The sequence below is a fragment of the Mauremys mutica genome, chromosome 8 (genome assembly GCF_020497125.1).
Source record: "Mauremys mutica isolate MM-2020 ecotype Southern chromosome 8, ASM2049712v1, whole genome shotgun sequence".
Taxonomy (NCBI): domain Eukaryota; kingdom Metazoa; phylum Chordata; order Testudines; family Geoemydidae; genus Mauremys; species Mauremys mutica.
The window spans coordinates 12,936,895-12,952,398 of record NC_059079.1 but is presented as its reverse complement, the minus strand read 5'-3'; the positions used below and the strand labels follow the sequence as shown (position 1 = coordinate 12,952,398).

The 15,504-nt window shown below is 37.2% G+C and overlaps 1 protein-coding gene across 2 annotated transcripts in view; it reads left to right on the top strand.

The window, feature by feature from the left end:
* The window catches only part of USP24 (ubiquitin specific peptidase 24), a 112,647-nt gene that overhangs the window by 36,253 nt on the left and 60,890 nt on the right, over positions 1-15,504 (top strand). For both annotated transcript variants that reach the window (XM_045026979.1, XM_045026977.1), the window contains exons 10-23: positions 707-865; positions 1,952-2,066; positions 2,649-2,752; positions 7,081-7,188; positions 7,662-7,757; positions 7,855-8,016; positions 9,807-9,914; positions 10,769-10,918; positions 11,582-11,713; positions 12,441-12,552; positions 12,816-12,892; positions 13,887-14,027; positions 14,191-14,244; positions 14,761-14,876. In XM_045026979.1, the coding sequence (XP_044882914.1) occupies positions 707-865; positions 1,952-2,066; positions 2,649-2,752; positions 7,081-7,188; positions 7,662-7,757; positions 7,855-8,016; positions 9,807-9,914; positions 10,769-10,918; positions 11,582-11,713; positions 12,441-12,552; positions 12,816-12,892; positions 13,887-14,027; positions 14,191-14,244; positions 14,761-14,876 (1,634 nt within the window). The remainder of the gene's footprint in view (positions 1-706; positions 866-1,951; positions 2,067-2,648; positions 2,753-7,080; positions 7,189-7,661; positions 7,758-7,854; positions 8,017-9,806; positions 9,915-10,768; positions 10,919-11,581; positions 11,714-12,440; positions 12,553-12,815; positions 12,893-13,886; positions 14,028-14,190; positions 14,245-14,760; positions 14,877-15,504) is intronic.

Below are 15,504 nucleotides of genomic sequence, written 5' to 3'. Positions count from 1 at the left end.
TTGTACTGAATTTGTCCTCTATTTCTAATAAGTCTTTATAGTGTCTTTTTTGTTAAGATCATTTTAGGTTATGTCTACGCTGAAATTTTGAGAGTAAAACTTTTGTCAGTCAAGGGGTTGAGAAAAACACTCCTGTGACCGACAAAAGATTTACTGATGAAAAGCGATGCCATGGACAGCGCTTTGTCCCGCCAACAAAACTATCGCTCTTCGTTGGAGGTGGTTTTATTTTGTCGGCAGGAGAGCTCTCTTTCCTGCTCACAAAAAAGAGTGGCTACACTGTGTACATTACAGCAGCATGGCTGTAGCAGCACAGCAGTGCCACTGTAAGGTGCACGATGTAGACATAGTCATCATGATGTGTTGGAAATGTTATTGTTTGTGCACTTAAAGAATAGAGATAGACGTGAAATATACATCTTACAAATTAGAACATTTTAACATGCTTAACTTTCAACAGAAGTTTCTTCCTTACCCCTAAACTTTGTCTGCATAGTGATTCTTTCTAGTAGTGTGAGTAATACTTCTACAGATGTTCACAGAAAGACAAAGTATTGTGGATTATAGATCAAGCAGCCTGTTCACTAGGTCACTGTTATTACCCTTTGTGTCTATTATCCAAGTCTAAAACATGACAGAACTTATGCTTAAAATAAAATGTCTAAAAATCTGTATAGCCATTACTAAAAAAAAATTTTTTTAACAGAGGCTAGTTAGTATCCCTGAACTCCTGTCTGCTATAAAGCTACTGTGTATGCGCTTCCAACCTGACCTGGTAACTGTGGTGGATGATCTACGATTGGACATTCTGTTGCGCATGTTAAAATCTCCCCACTTCAGTGCAAAAATGAATTCCCTCAAAGAAGTAAGTTTGAATTTTTGTTTGAATATGACAGGCTATTCTTGCTATACCAAAAGTAGTGTCTGAAAGGCAAAGGTGGCGGGGTGGTTTTATGCCAATCATGTGGCCTTAAGGAAGTCTTAATTCTAAGTAAAGAACAAAGGAAGTCAGTCTAACAAGAATTATTTTTGCAAGTTAGCAGTGGATGCAAGGGTTGTGGTTTCCTTGGAAAGAGTCCAAGTCATATCAGCCTTCTCTAAGGACTATTGTTTCAGCTGTATTTGTGAGCAGTAGTCTCTGCTATGCCTGGGCCATTCATGGGTATTCCATAGTAAGCTAAATCTTAGGTGTATCCCAAAGGCTGTGCTGAGCTAGCAAACTTTTTATTCCTCATGTGGAACTGCATAAAAAAGTAAAACTCTAAATTCAGCCTCTCCAGAAGTCACTTACAGTATGCAAATTTAGTCATTCAGTCCTTACTTCCAATGCTGGTATATCTTAGTACTCCAAGAAATTGCTTTTTTTAAAAGCCTACCAAATTATATATATTTGAAGGCTTTCTTGGTTCAGTTCTTGTTTCTGGGATATATTAAATCTTTCTCAATTGTCATTTGAAATCAGAAACACATTGGAGCTAATCATTAATCTTGGGTCCTTGGATATAAGTGTATCACATTCCTCTTGAAATTACATAAATGCACCATTTTGGGCTTCGTCCAGAACTTGTACTTTGGTCACCTTTATCAGTAGACTGAGCTGAAGTGTAATGGTTTACTACCATGGAGATAGATAACTAATTTGAGAGCCACAAAAAGAACCCTGTTCTGCAATAAATTTTTTTTAGTAAATCTAAAGAAGTTTGTGGTACGGGAGAGCCCTCCTGTCTGTGACAGAATGGGATTAAGAAATTGGTGTAATAATGGTACCCAGCAGACTTTTCTCTTTTTAATACTGTAACTGGCCTTCGGCAGTGCATTGTTATATTCTCCTGGTGCTTGTACTACGTTGGGCTTTGCAGGGGAGTGGGGTGTGAGTGTGAGAGAGAGAGAGAGAGAGAGAGAGAGAGAGAGAGAGAGTTCAGCAACAGTTTTAACATTCTGTGATTTATAGGTAACCAAATTAATAGAAGACAGCACTGTATCCAAATCTGTAAAGAATGCAATAGATACAGACCGATTATTAAACTGGCTAGTAGAAAACTCTGTTCTATCAATTGCACTAGAAGGTAAGCTTCTTTACCAATTGTTTTTACACTATGAACTTTGAATGAATGTCATAGGCTTCAAGGAACTGTCAACTGGACTTTTTTCAAACTGTTTTGTGATAGAGTGCCCTTTATAAAGAAGTGCTTGGGTTTTTCTACAGTGTTCTGATTATTTAGAAGGGTTCTGAGAATACCACCACAAGCATGCTGAAGCACACTTGTTTCTTTTTTGTCTGCTGATGCCTCTTCAGTTGCACTTTCAGCTTTGCTGGTATTATAGGTTACTACTTGCTGAGTCCAGGGGAGGGTGTGAGGTTTTTCAAAGCACTGAAACTGACTAGATGCGATATGCTATCAATTACACAAAAAAACCAAGCTGAAAAAATAAAGAAATGGGTATTTTTTTTATTTTTCTCTTTTAGTAATCTTAAGAATTGCCTGGAATAATAACAGGCACAGAATTTTCAGATGGAAATGACTTTTCAAATTGATACTCTTCCTTTGAAATAAAGTACCAAGTTTCTTGCTATAACTTGTATTAAATAAGTCATTTTTATGATGATATTCACAATTTCTAATTTAGCTGTCTGATTGTTCAATTAGGTAATATAGACCAAGCACAGTACTGTGACCGCATAAAGGGAATTATTGAACTGCTGGGAAGTAAATTGTCTTTGGATGAGCTCACTAAAATTTGGAGAATACAGGTAAGCTTAAGGATTGTTCTATTTTATGTATCATTTAAAAAAAAAACAGGCCAACATTTTCAAACTTAAGTGCCTAAATTTAGGCACCTAACTTTGAAAATAGTGAAAATCTAGCTGTCCATTTATTTGCTGGATCACATTACTTTGTTCATTCCCTATGGAATCATGGTGTACATTATTAATGGACTTAAATATCCGTGTAGACTCCTTACATTCAGTTTTCAGCTGTGGTCATTAGCGTTTCACTTACCTCATGAGCACCACGGCCCTGACAGCAAAAATGCTTTTGGGAAAGAACACCTTAACATGTACACATTTTCCAATCGTTTACTATTGTAACTAGTGCCTTCAACTAAACAAGTTTAGATTGCTGTTTATTTTGTACCTGTGTTAATCTTTATTTCTTAATAAACATCTCTCCCTTCAAGGTTGCACTCCTTGTTCTAGCTCAGTGTTTCTCAACCAGTGGGTCTTGACTTTGGGGAGAGGGGGGGTTAACAAAAGGCAGTTGAGGGGATTGTGAGGTACTGAAAATGTTACAATCTAAACCAAATAAACCCTCTCTCCCCATTTCCCATGCACCCTTACCACTTAGTCAAGTATTCCGTTAACCTCTCAAAATACATTCACATAAATTAAATAGGCTTCTCATTGATGCCTTTTTTATGCTTTTATAGTGAATGTAAGGGGGTTACAAAAAACATTGATTTTTAAAATAAGGGGTGAAACATTATATTAGCCTCTGACCATACTTTAGCATTTTAATTTTCTTGGATGAAGGTATGAGTCTGAATCCAACTCTCTATCTGACTTTAAATAGAGGGAGCTCAAATTCTATTAACTGCCTCTTAATGTTTTCTACTCTGTTACATATGTACTCTTGACAACAATCTGTTAGTCTTATTATACACTCACATTAATCAATGTGTAGAAAATGATTCTCAAATGCTTAATGCAAACTGCTGTTTGAAAGCTCTATCCTCAACCAAAACTGCTTGGTCTGAAATTTAATGTGCTAGTGCAAAGTTGTAGTCAACACAGAAACAATTTAGCCTTTATATTTTGTACTAAATAATTAGTTTAAGCTTTTTGGACACCTTGTATAAATCTACAGTAGGGTTGGGGATGATAGCAAGTCTCTTTTGCTCAGTGAAGCTGTGACGTTGACATGACTCATTTTGCACTTATTCTGAGCTCAGCTGTAATATTTTGTCTTCCTGCTGGCCTGTTTCTGACGTGGGTTTTGTATTGAGAGGCTTTGTATCACTTCCTCCTGAAAAGAGTCTAAATATGATAGTGGGGGTATTGGGTATGTAAATAGAATACCCTGAACTTAAAACTGTGTAATGTTCGTGGAAGACTTAGATTTTAACTAGACTTTGGGTTGGGAACAGGCATATTTAAGGGAGACCCTACCCTACCTGAAGGACGTCATATCCAGTAAATTTTCCTCCCTATGCATCACCCTCCTGTATTTCAAAAAGTTCTATTTTGTGTGCCAAGGTCTTTCTAGATAGGCTATGTATGTCACTTTTTAAAAAAATTAATAGTGCATCAAGACCGTCAATCTTAGAATAATTGTTATTCTCTGAATAAGAAACAGTATAGTATTCTTAGTAAGAAACAAGACTGATTTATCAAGGCTACAAGAAACAGAAGAATATAAATTTCCTATTTAGCAAACAAGTTCTGTTCAAAATTCCCAGGGTGTAATGTAAAGAAGTTGTTGATAGCTTGGCTGGTCAATGCACTACAATGTATTCAGATTAACATTATGTTATTGGCCTGTTTTCACATCCTGTACAGAATGGTATTCATGTGAAGTTTCCTAGCTTTTTTTTTTTTAATGGTAGCTGCTGACACAGCACATCACCTCAGATGTGGACAAGTCAACCCAGCATTTTAAAGATGCTCCACACATGAAGCAGCTGATTTTCCTCCCTCTCCCCCTCCCCCCATTTCCTTCAAGATTGAGTGTGTCATCTCTGCCTGAAGAATAACATTTCTGTACACTACTGAACTTGAAGACTCTTGGAGCTTGCATAGAAGGCACTCAACTATTTGCATTTTGTTTTTAATAGGAAAATCTCAACTGGGCTTCCCCCACTTCTTGCTTCGGATTGATTAATCTCCTGTGTAGTGTTGCATTCAGTGTTGATGGGGTTTTTTACTTCATAAAATCATAATACAAAGATTTTTTTTTTATGATTCAGTATAACTGTTTGGCTGCAGTCAAACAGGACGCTTTATTTGAATGATTATCATGTCATTGTCCAGATCTCAGGAAGATCTCTGTGACTCTCAAAAGCTTGTCCCTTCCACCTCACCTGCCTTGTCTCTCTCATTCAACTGGATATTTAATTCCCTCAGATATAAACCCTACCTTCTGAATGCAGGAACTTCCTCATGCTGCCTTCTGGGATGCACCCATATTCAGGCCCAAATCTCCTCTTTCCTATTTTTATTTCTGATTTTACTTTATTTTTAGGGAGAAGCATACTTAGTGGTTAGAACACTACAGACTAGCATGAGTTTTGGTTTCTGTACCTAGCTCTGCTACTAACTTGCTCTGATCTTGGACAAGTTGCTCATATCTGTGCTTGTTTCCCAGTGTGCAAAATCTTGCCCTGGGGTGTGTACATTGTAAATGGAGACGATGGTATACACCAAGAAGCAAGTGTGTGAGTGGTGCAGTTTAGCGATGGGCCTCATTTGGTGCCATGCTCGTGGTTTTTACTACTTCATGCTCATTTGGGAGGATGACTAGGGTGTATAGGACACCTGGAAGAAGCATGATGTTGAGGAAGAGATGGAAGCATAGTAAACCTAGTTAGGCTGGGTTTCGGGTCTAGAGAGATGCAGAAAGAAGATGCACAGAAAAGAGGACACAAGGAGTGATGAAATGTGTTCTGGGAGACATCAAAAAAAATTGATTGCCCCCCCGCAGCTGGTGTAGAGTGAAGGTTTCGGCTCCACTTTTTCATGCAGCATCAAACTAGGATGACACTACGCAGTTTAGGTTTATCAGGGTTACGTTTTTGGAGCTGGGATCCCCAAGCCAAATTTTAAATTAACAGCACTTCTGTTCTCATAATGGTAGAAACCTACAATTTTCATTTTTTTCCCCCCATCTTGTAAAAGCTTCCCATGCTCATTCTGTGTTCCCATGTAATGCAATGAAAAGTTCCAGCACAGGAGTTGCGGATACTGCCACCATTGCAGTCAATGGAAGTGCTTTAGCTGCAATGCCCCCACTGTAAATGGGACTGAGCCGTTGACCAGATATTTTTCTGAGAGAACCCTTGATTCTGGATTTTACTTCTTCCACTCCTGTATCCCCCAGAGCCTGGATCTGGTAACTTTCTGGTCACTGTGCAAAGCCCACTTCATCTGTCAAGCACTCACTGGGTTGTATAGATTGATGACTGGGGTGGGAGAAGTGTTTATGGAAAGCTGCTTATTTATATTGCTGGTGAGTGTTTGAAGGCTATGTGAGATTCAAGGATTGTGATAACTTTCCTCATGAGGGAATCCCAGTGGTTTCAGCGAGGCTTTCTAGAGGTGCAGGAATCAAGGCCTTAATGTTCATAAACAGAAAAAACATTTCTATATATGCGCATAACTTCCATGAATAGCTTTGGAAAATGGATGTATGTATGGAGAAAAGAGGAAAGATCTGTCATTGCTGTGTGCAGTGGTGCCAGACAACTGCAGATAGCATCAATACCTTCCTGCTTAAATGTTAAAGTATTTCCATATGTAATTTTAGACTGAACATCTTGACAAGCAGTAAACTGACAGCTGTACATTCAGCAGATTGATGGATATTGTGGTTCCTCGTTCTGCTTCTATGGGTTCCACCATCCTACCTTAATTGACGCAATCAAAAGTCTGTAATGGTGGCCACTAGGATGTGGAAATCCTGCAAACACCTGTGTTGGCACATCTTTTCCTATTTCTTAAAATGGTTAAACACTGAAATAGAAAATACTTCTGAAAGAGTGAGCAGTTAATTTAAGGTCAGTTACTCCTGCCCTACAGTATCTGCCCAGAATATTTTCAATTAACGTAGCACTTTTCTCACAAATATAAACTGTTTCTTTTTGGACAGTATTTCAGCCACCTTTGGGGGTTTGGTAGATTGAGTACTGTCCTGTCTTCTTCTAGAATGATTCTCTAAATTATTGTCTTTCCATGAGATGTCAATACTCATTTATAGCCATTGTTGCTCAGATATCTGAAGGATTTTACATGATGTGTACAGTCTTGATTTTCTCCTCCTTGCAAAGAACCAGTTGTTGTGTCTCATTTCCTCCCCTCTTATTTAGTCAGGACAATCATCCACTGTGATTGAAAACATACATACTATTATTGCTGCAGCTGCTGTGAAATTCAGCTCCGATCAACTTAATCATCTGTTTGTTCTTATTCAGAAGGTAAATCTTTATCTGAATTTAAATTTCTTATCAAAACAGGAATGTTGATATGTTTGAGCATCTAGTCTACAAATAACATTTCTAAATACAATTTTTTTGAAACCTATAATATGACTTTGAGAAGATTAAAATATTCATTTTAAATAACTCAGCTCCCATTGTGCTGTCGATTTTAATCTTTTAACTCGGGTTTTAACCATGTTATGTGTACTTACAGCTAAAGTATGTTCAGGCAAAGATTTCATTATTGCCTCTAGCCACTTGTGATAAATTTTTGGAAGTGTTTGGTGAATTAGATCTCGTGTTAACAAAACTGAGTTCACATCTAATCAAGCTGTGTTGAAACCGTGTCCCTTTATTAATTGGTGATATCACAGTAAAATAGGCCATAGATGGAATCAATTAATTTGAAACTTTGCATTTTTATTACATATTTGCTGCTGTAATAGAAATTCTGTGTCTTTGTCCTGCAGAGCTGGGAGACTGAGAGTGACAGAGTGCGACAAAAACTGTTGAGCCTGATAGGACGCATTGGTCGGGAAGCACGCATTGAGACAACCACCGGAAAGGCATGAGAAATAAAATCCTCCGTTGTTAAGATAAAGAATAGAATTGCATCTCTTTTGTAATTACTAGTGTCCCTGACCATTTATGCTGTTCTTGAAGGTCCTAGAGGTGCTTTGGGAACTGGCTCATCTTCCAACGTTACCCTGTGGTCTAATTCAGCAGGCCTTGGAGGAACATCTGACAATTCTTAGTGATGCTTATGCAGTGAAGGAAGCAATCAAAAGGAGCTACATCATCAAATGCATAGAAGATATTAAGAGGGTTCGTTTCTCTGTAGAATTACATTTTTTCCGAAAAATGGTATATTCTCTAAAGAGTGGCTTGGGCAGTATCGACTCTTCTTTCAAATTACATGGAATTGGACACTTGTTGCCTCTGTACGCTTGTACCTTGGGAGAATCTGAGAGGGGGAGATTTTATGTGAGCCAACTTGTTTACCGTGAGACTCCTAGTAAGTCTCTTGCCTTGTTTTAAACAATTGAAAGAGAAAATCATGTTTTCTGATTTGTCTGTTAGACGAGTCTCAAAATACAGATTGGTTTTTAAAACCCAGTAATGTCCTTTGTTTAAAGAAACAGGCATGAAAAATGTCTTCTGGTATAAGAACCCATTTTGCAGCTGAATTTGCTCAGATGTCTCCTGGGCAGCAGCATGTTTTTGAGGGGAGAGGGCTTTGACCATGTAAAATTCATGGCACATAGCTTAAAGGATTTCCCATTCTGTTTACAGATCTGCCCATGTAATAAATGATCTTTCTATAGGCCTGCAAGAATGAACCTGTCCTTGTTCCATAGTCCAAAATGTGCCATTATAAAGGAAATGGCTTGTTGTTACTTCGGTTGCCCTCTCTCGTGCTAAACTAAACTTAGACTAGCCTTTCTGTTTTTCCAACATCATCCAAGAGTTGGGTTGTCGGTTTTTTGTTTTGTTTTGTGTGGTGTTGGGTTTTGTTTTTTTGTTTTTTTGGTAGAACAGATATTCCTTAGGTGCCAAGGTACCTTGCATTCTTGCTTTTTCTCTAAAAATCAGAAATGCCGATCTCAAGCTGTCTGCGCTAGGGGGAATGTTTGTTTGAAATCCAGACTATTCTGTATCTGATGTTCACTTCTCTTTCCTGTTCTTGCTAGAAACGCCTCCAATTTATTCCAAGGCATCCTTCTGTAACAGTTTTTTTTCTTACTGCTCCCTGTTGCAGTGCCTCCATCTAGGGCTTTGATAGTATGTAGTTTTAAGCTAGTTTTACAAATGCAACATTTACCTATCTACCCCCACCATAAACAAGGAGAAATTAAAACAACATTTGAGAGAATATTGGCAGCACTGTCAAAGGTATGGAGAGGTCTTCAGTGTAGCTTTCTTTCTGACATGAACAGGCTGCTGAGAATGTAGCATTGATTGTTAGCATCTAATCTAGAATCAAGATGCTTCTTTCCCAAACAGAATTTGGTGTGCCAGCTTCTAATGTCAGACTTTATGGAAAATACCCTCCCCCCCCAAGGGTTCAGTCCTACAAAATGCTGAATGCTTCTGACAGAAGTACTCAGCACCTTGCAGGATCAAACTTTAAGTTCTCTTGCAAACCTGAGTTTAAATATCTTATCAGAGGGCTCCTCGTGACCCTAAAATGTCTCATTGAGATAACCACAGATCTCCCCCCTCCGCCCCGGCTCTGAATCCCTTGGTAGTATTTTAAATAATTTTTAAGTTCTGTTTTGCCTGTCTCCTCTCACTGCCTCCCCAACCTGGTCTTTCATTGAGTAGCTGTATTCGGTTACATTTGCCCTCTAAACCTTGGCTTACCTCTCCATCTTACCTGCAGTCAGCTAGCCATCTCCTTCCTCAGCTATCTGGTTTAATTGTGAAAGCTGAAACCGAGACTCTCAGTGGAGAGGAACCAAGGACTAGTGACTGCAGATTCATGAAAGAAAATTATTATCCTGAAGCTGGGGCATGGATGATAAATAGGTTTCTAGGATTCTCTTACAAGAAACAATTATAGTATTGTTGAGCATGTACACGTGTGTAATTATTTTAACTTCTGTTATTACTAGTCATCCCAACATCATAATCCCCAATTTGTTTGGGTGGTACCAGCTTTACGTCAGCTCCATGAAATCACACGTTCGTTTATTAAACAAACGTACCAAAAGCAAGATAAGGTAAGGCTCTTGCTAAAATATTTTTTAAAGCAAAGTTACATCCATCAAACTTCAGCTCTTATAACAAACTTTAAGTTAAAAATATGGTATTAATTTATGGCACTATTTGAATTGAGGAGTTTAATGTAGTGGTAGTATCTTAACAGTATACTTTTACAATGGTAATTCCTTAATACTCTGCACTGTCCATTATATGTGGATAAGCTTATCTCTTCTGACACGTCTGAATTGGCTCACGTTATCTTTGTGCCATTACTAACTATAAGTGAACCTGATTGACAAATTTAAGGGAACAGGTTGTTTTTTATTGACTTTTGACTGAAGTAATAAAATCAGTTATGCCCTTTCAAAAATAGAAATGGCTCCAATCTGCTACCAAGTTGTGCTTTGCGTTATGCCAGCTTTGAGTGGAAATGTTTGGCTCAGTGGAGGCGGGAGGGATAGCTCAGTGGTTTGAGCATTGGCCTGCTAAACCCAGGGTTGTGAGTTCAATCCTTGAGGAGGCCACTTAGGGATCTGGGGCAAAAATTGGTCCTGCTAGTGAAGGCAGGGGGCTGGACTCAATGACCTTTCAAGGTCCCTTCCAGTTCTAGGAGATTGGTATATCTCCAATTTAAAAAAAAAAAAAAAAAGATGCTGAAAGCAGTTGCTGTGTAGGATGGTTTGTAAATGGGAAGGATGAAGGTGAACCTTCAGGACTCCTTTGTGACAGTTTGGATAGTGCTGAAAAACCCACAGTTAGTTTTTTTTTGTTTGTTTTTTTAAAGAGAATTCCCATAAAAATGCAAAACCTCTAAGTGTGCCTGTTGTGGTGCTTCATTTCTTACACTGTCTTTCTCAATGTTTCTGCCAAGAGCATTATTCAAGACTTGAAGAAAAATTTTGAAATAGTGAAACTGGTGACAGGAAGCCTAATAGCATGTCATCGATTGGCTGCATCTGTAGCAGGTCCTGGTGGACTAGTTGGAACAACATTAGTGGATGGCCGATACACTTACCGGGAGGTACTGAACACTGCTTTCTAATGTTAGTTACTAGAAATTGTCAGATGAACAATGTTACAAATCACCCCAAAAAAGCCATGGTCAGTTGAAACACAGACGACTAGACAATGTAAAATATCGGACACTTAATGTACACTGTATCTATATATGCTGCATTTCCTCCCTCCAAAATTACACTGTTTTCTAATATATTGAGCTTTATTACTTAACTATTAAATTAAATGGTGGGGTAGCCTCTCTATATTAAAACTTGTGGCATATTTTAAATGGCTGAATTTCGTAACGACTACTTAAAATCAAAAAATATTTTCCTATTAGTATATGGATTCATATATCCACAGAGCACTCGCAGCACAATGTATTGCACCTTAGATCTCCTTTTTATGCCAGGTGGTGGCTCAGGCTAGTTACTATTATGGGGATCGAGAGCAACCCAAGTGTTTTCTGAAAAGGTGCCTGAAATGAGGTCTTTTGTTTAAAACAGTGAAAATTAGAAATCATAATTGCAGGCCCTGCTCTGTCCACATGGAGTTCATTGCAGGATCAGTCAGTTTTTGGTTCTTCACACTTTGCAAAATGTATAAAAAAGAACAAAATGTTGTATTTCTAATTTTAAGTTCTCTTTTGGAAAGATGACACTCAGTTTTGTTATTCTCTTTTCAGTACTTAGAGGCACATTTAAAATTTCTGGCATTTTTTCTGCAAGAAGCCACCCTCTATTTGGGTTGGAATCGTGCCAGGGAAATCTGGGAATGTCTTGTGACGGGTCAAGATGTTTGTGAGTTAGATCGAGAGGTAAGAAGCCCAAGAGATCAACATCTGGAGGCGGGAAAGGAATTTAATAGCTCATGACTGGAATGCATGTATAGAAAATAAATTGTTTATAATGTTTGTCTCATTCAGTGTCTTCAAATGCCTTACAAAGCACTAATGCATTCGATCCTGTTAGTGCAAGGACAGTATAGGCAAATGGAGCAGCTATTATGTGTTTAACTGTAAATGGTATACTGCCTTGAACATTAAGACCTGTTTAGTTGAAAGGGAATGTTGGTCAGGAGACTAGATGAGGGTTATCTGCTCTTTGAGCTGTAACTTCCATCTGAACAGCCAGGGATGTCATAAATGAGGAACCTTCACTTAATGTTTTATGCAATAGATGGCATTAGTAATAATGCCTGGTACCCTAATGCAGCACTGCAGGTTGTATAATATGTAAGAACCTGAGTCCTGGTGTGGAATCTGAACCTTCTGCTCCAGAAGAAAGTCTACTACTATCTGAGTTATGCTGATACATAATGCATAGTAATGCTCTGTGCAACAGCAGTGCACTTCAGATGGTTACAGACTACTGAATGTTTTGACTATCTTGCCTTTTCATGACAAGTCTTTTATCTAAGCTTTTTATGCACTCATCACTATAGTGTCTGAAGTAATTTGAAAAAGCAATGTTGATGTACTAAAAAAATTGTTTGATCTTCAAAATATGGACCATATACACTTATACACCTGTACTCATTCACAGATGTGCTTTGAGTGGTTTACAAAAGGACAGCATGATCTGGAGAGTGACATACAACAGCAGCTCTTCAAAGAGAAAATTCTCAAACTGGAGTCATATGAAATTACTATGAATGGTATGAAAATGTTTTTGGTCACCAGGTCATAGGAGTAAATATATACCCAAGTACTAGATAGTTGCTTTCTAATAAAACATTAAACTTAGTTTTTAAAGCTCTTCACAGGTCTAAAAAACTAACACAATAAGGGGTCTTTTTCCATGATTCTAAATTTTTAATTGCTATTAAGATTATCCTTTATTCTTGTGTATTTAATGTCCTGTTTTAATAAAAACAGGAATTTATTCTAAATAAAAATCTTCCATGATTTTTACATATAGGTTTTAGTTTATTTAAGACGTTCTTTGAGAATGTGAACCTATGTGATCATCGACTAAAACGACAAGGAACTCAGTTGGTAAGTGTGTTGCACTTTCACTCCTATGAACAGTACATGAGATCTGGGGAACAGGTCCTTATTTTAAAAAAAGACAGCAAGCCATTTTATATGGTCATATTTGTACTAAAATACCTCAGGTCCTTTTAGTATTTTCATTACAAATTCTTGCTTTTTACCTTGAGAAATTAAGGGTGGGATTTTCATGAATGCTGAAAGTTGATGTAAAAGATTTCAGGGTGGAACGCAATAATGTCATGAAACTTTAAAGACCAATCCCAGTTTTCCTTTGCATTGTTAATGAGCAAATGAAGTTAGTGTGTGTAACTTGTTTTGCTGATGCCTAAAGAAAAAACCTATTGTATGTTTAGTTATTTGTGTACCTATTTACAAGAGAGATGTTTAGTAAATTTAAATCGTAATTATGTTGTAATTATTTTTAACTTCAATATGATCTTGCACTGCTTTTTAAAATAAAATTATATGGCAAAAAATATGTTGAGGTATACATCTGGATCTGCTTATTATCAGGGACTGTTAATTTACCTCAGACTTGCCTATGGTGCTCTTAGACCTGTTGTGAAGTACATTACCCCAGTATATGCCACTTGATGAGCATTTTAGCCTATGATTTGTTGCTCTTTTGACTTATCTGTGTAAAATAAATTATGTTTTGTATGATTGTTGAACTCCTAAAATTATCTTTGAATTCTTCATTATTCCATTGCTTGGTGAACTGTTTTCTGCAGAAGTCATTATTTGTCTACATGTAGACAAAGTGGGTTAGACTTAAAATTTCCACCGATTATGTAGATTTGAGATTATGTAAATTTAGTTCGTATTGTATAAACATTTTTATAGCGTTGACAACACACTGAAAAATACAGCTTCTAAGACTTTAGCCAAAAGTTACTTTTCCAGCAGATATAAAACAAGCGTGATTTTATGATTGTTACATGTTATAAGCATGTATAAAGTCAAATTGTATTTTACTAATGTATTTTCCTTTGAACAGAATGTAGAAAAACTGGAGTTAATAGGGATGGATTTTATTTGGAAAATAGCAATGGAATCACCTGATGAAGAAATTGCTAATGAGGCCATTCAGTTGATCATAAATTACAGCTATATTAATCTAAATCCTAGATTGAAAAAGGTAAGTATAGTCTGTTACCAAGAAAGGTATTCGACCCATATGAAGAGGTCTAATACTCTGGAAGTTGTGATATATATTGCATTTAATTAAATTTGTTGCTGACCATTTTATTCTCAAGAAATTATTTTTAAAGTGCTAATGTATCTGTCCTTCATACCTTCAGGATTCAGTGTCGCTACACAAGAAATTCATTGCTGATTGTTATACAAGATTAGAGGTAAGTGGAATACATAAATTTGTTCATGTTCCTAAAGCCCTTTCTGTCTTCAGTGTTGTTTTACTTGCAGAATTGAAGCAGTGTTACAAAAAACTTGCTTTTCAAAAACTAGAGAATGCAATCCTATGCTCTTTCCCAAAATATTGCTAATCTTAAATTTAAAGGTTTATAGAGGAGAATTCACAAGCTTCTGCATTTTAGCTGAAGATGTTTGAACTTCAAATCACAGTGCAAATTGTATATTATGTGAAGACTAGAATATTGAATCATGGTAAAGATGCTTGTTAAATTATTTGAACTTGAAAATCAACTTTATTGAGGACTTAAGATTTTTCTCCTCCGTAACACTATTTCTGCAATGTAATGGATGTAGAAAACCGCAGAATGTAGTTAAACTTTGTAACCTTTCCTATTGCCTAACTAGGAAGAGCTCAAATAGCGTTCATATAATTTATCACTCCAGAATAAGTAATACAGTATAAATGCTGTTTTACATTGGTGCATCTTAAATTCTAGGCAGCCAGTTCAGCACTTGGTGGTCCGACATTAACACATGCTGTTACAAGAGCTACAAAAATGCTTACAGCAACTGCTATGCCTACTGTAGCAACATCAGTACAGTCTCCCTACAGGTAAGTCTGTGTTTGAGGATAAACGTAATAAATGTCTAACTCAGCACTCAAATTCATGTGGGAAGCATCTTGACAATAATGGGCATTTGAAGAGAGTGAACACTCCTGTTGAATACAGCCTCATGTTTTATATTCCAAATCTTTCTACATCATAAAATCAATATTATTTTATTTTATTTTTTCCCCCAAGAATACAAGGTAATTGTAGGCTGGGCTTCCTTAGTTTAAATACTGATGCTCTGCTGAATTGCATTTCTGGTAAATCATTGGCACACAGAGTCATCAGCGATGGAATATGCAGCTTCTCCTCTTTATAGCCCTTTACATCTCCTCATACAGAACAGGTTGCTCAGTTGTAGTGCTTCCTTTCCCTACTGAGCATACAAAGACAGGGAGCTGAGAACATTGAAGGACATCAGTAGAGAGAGAACATAGAGGGGAGGGGAATATTTCTGTACAGACTTAGCTGATCAGAATCTAGTAATTACCAAAATGTAAGTTTTGAGTCTTAAGGTAGTCCATCTCAAAGGATCACCACCATCAGTGTTCTTGTAGACAAAAATCTCTTAGGTTTTAAATGCCACAACTGTGTGTTGGTAGAGAATGGTGGTTGTTTTCACTATCCATC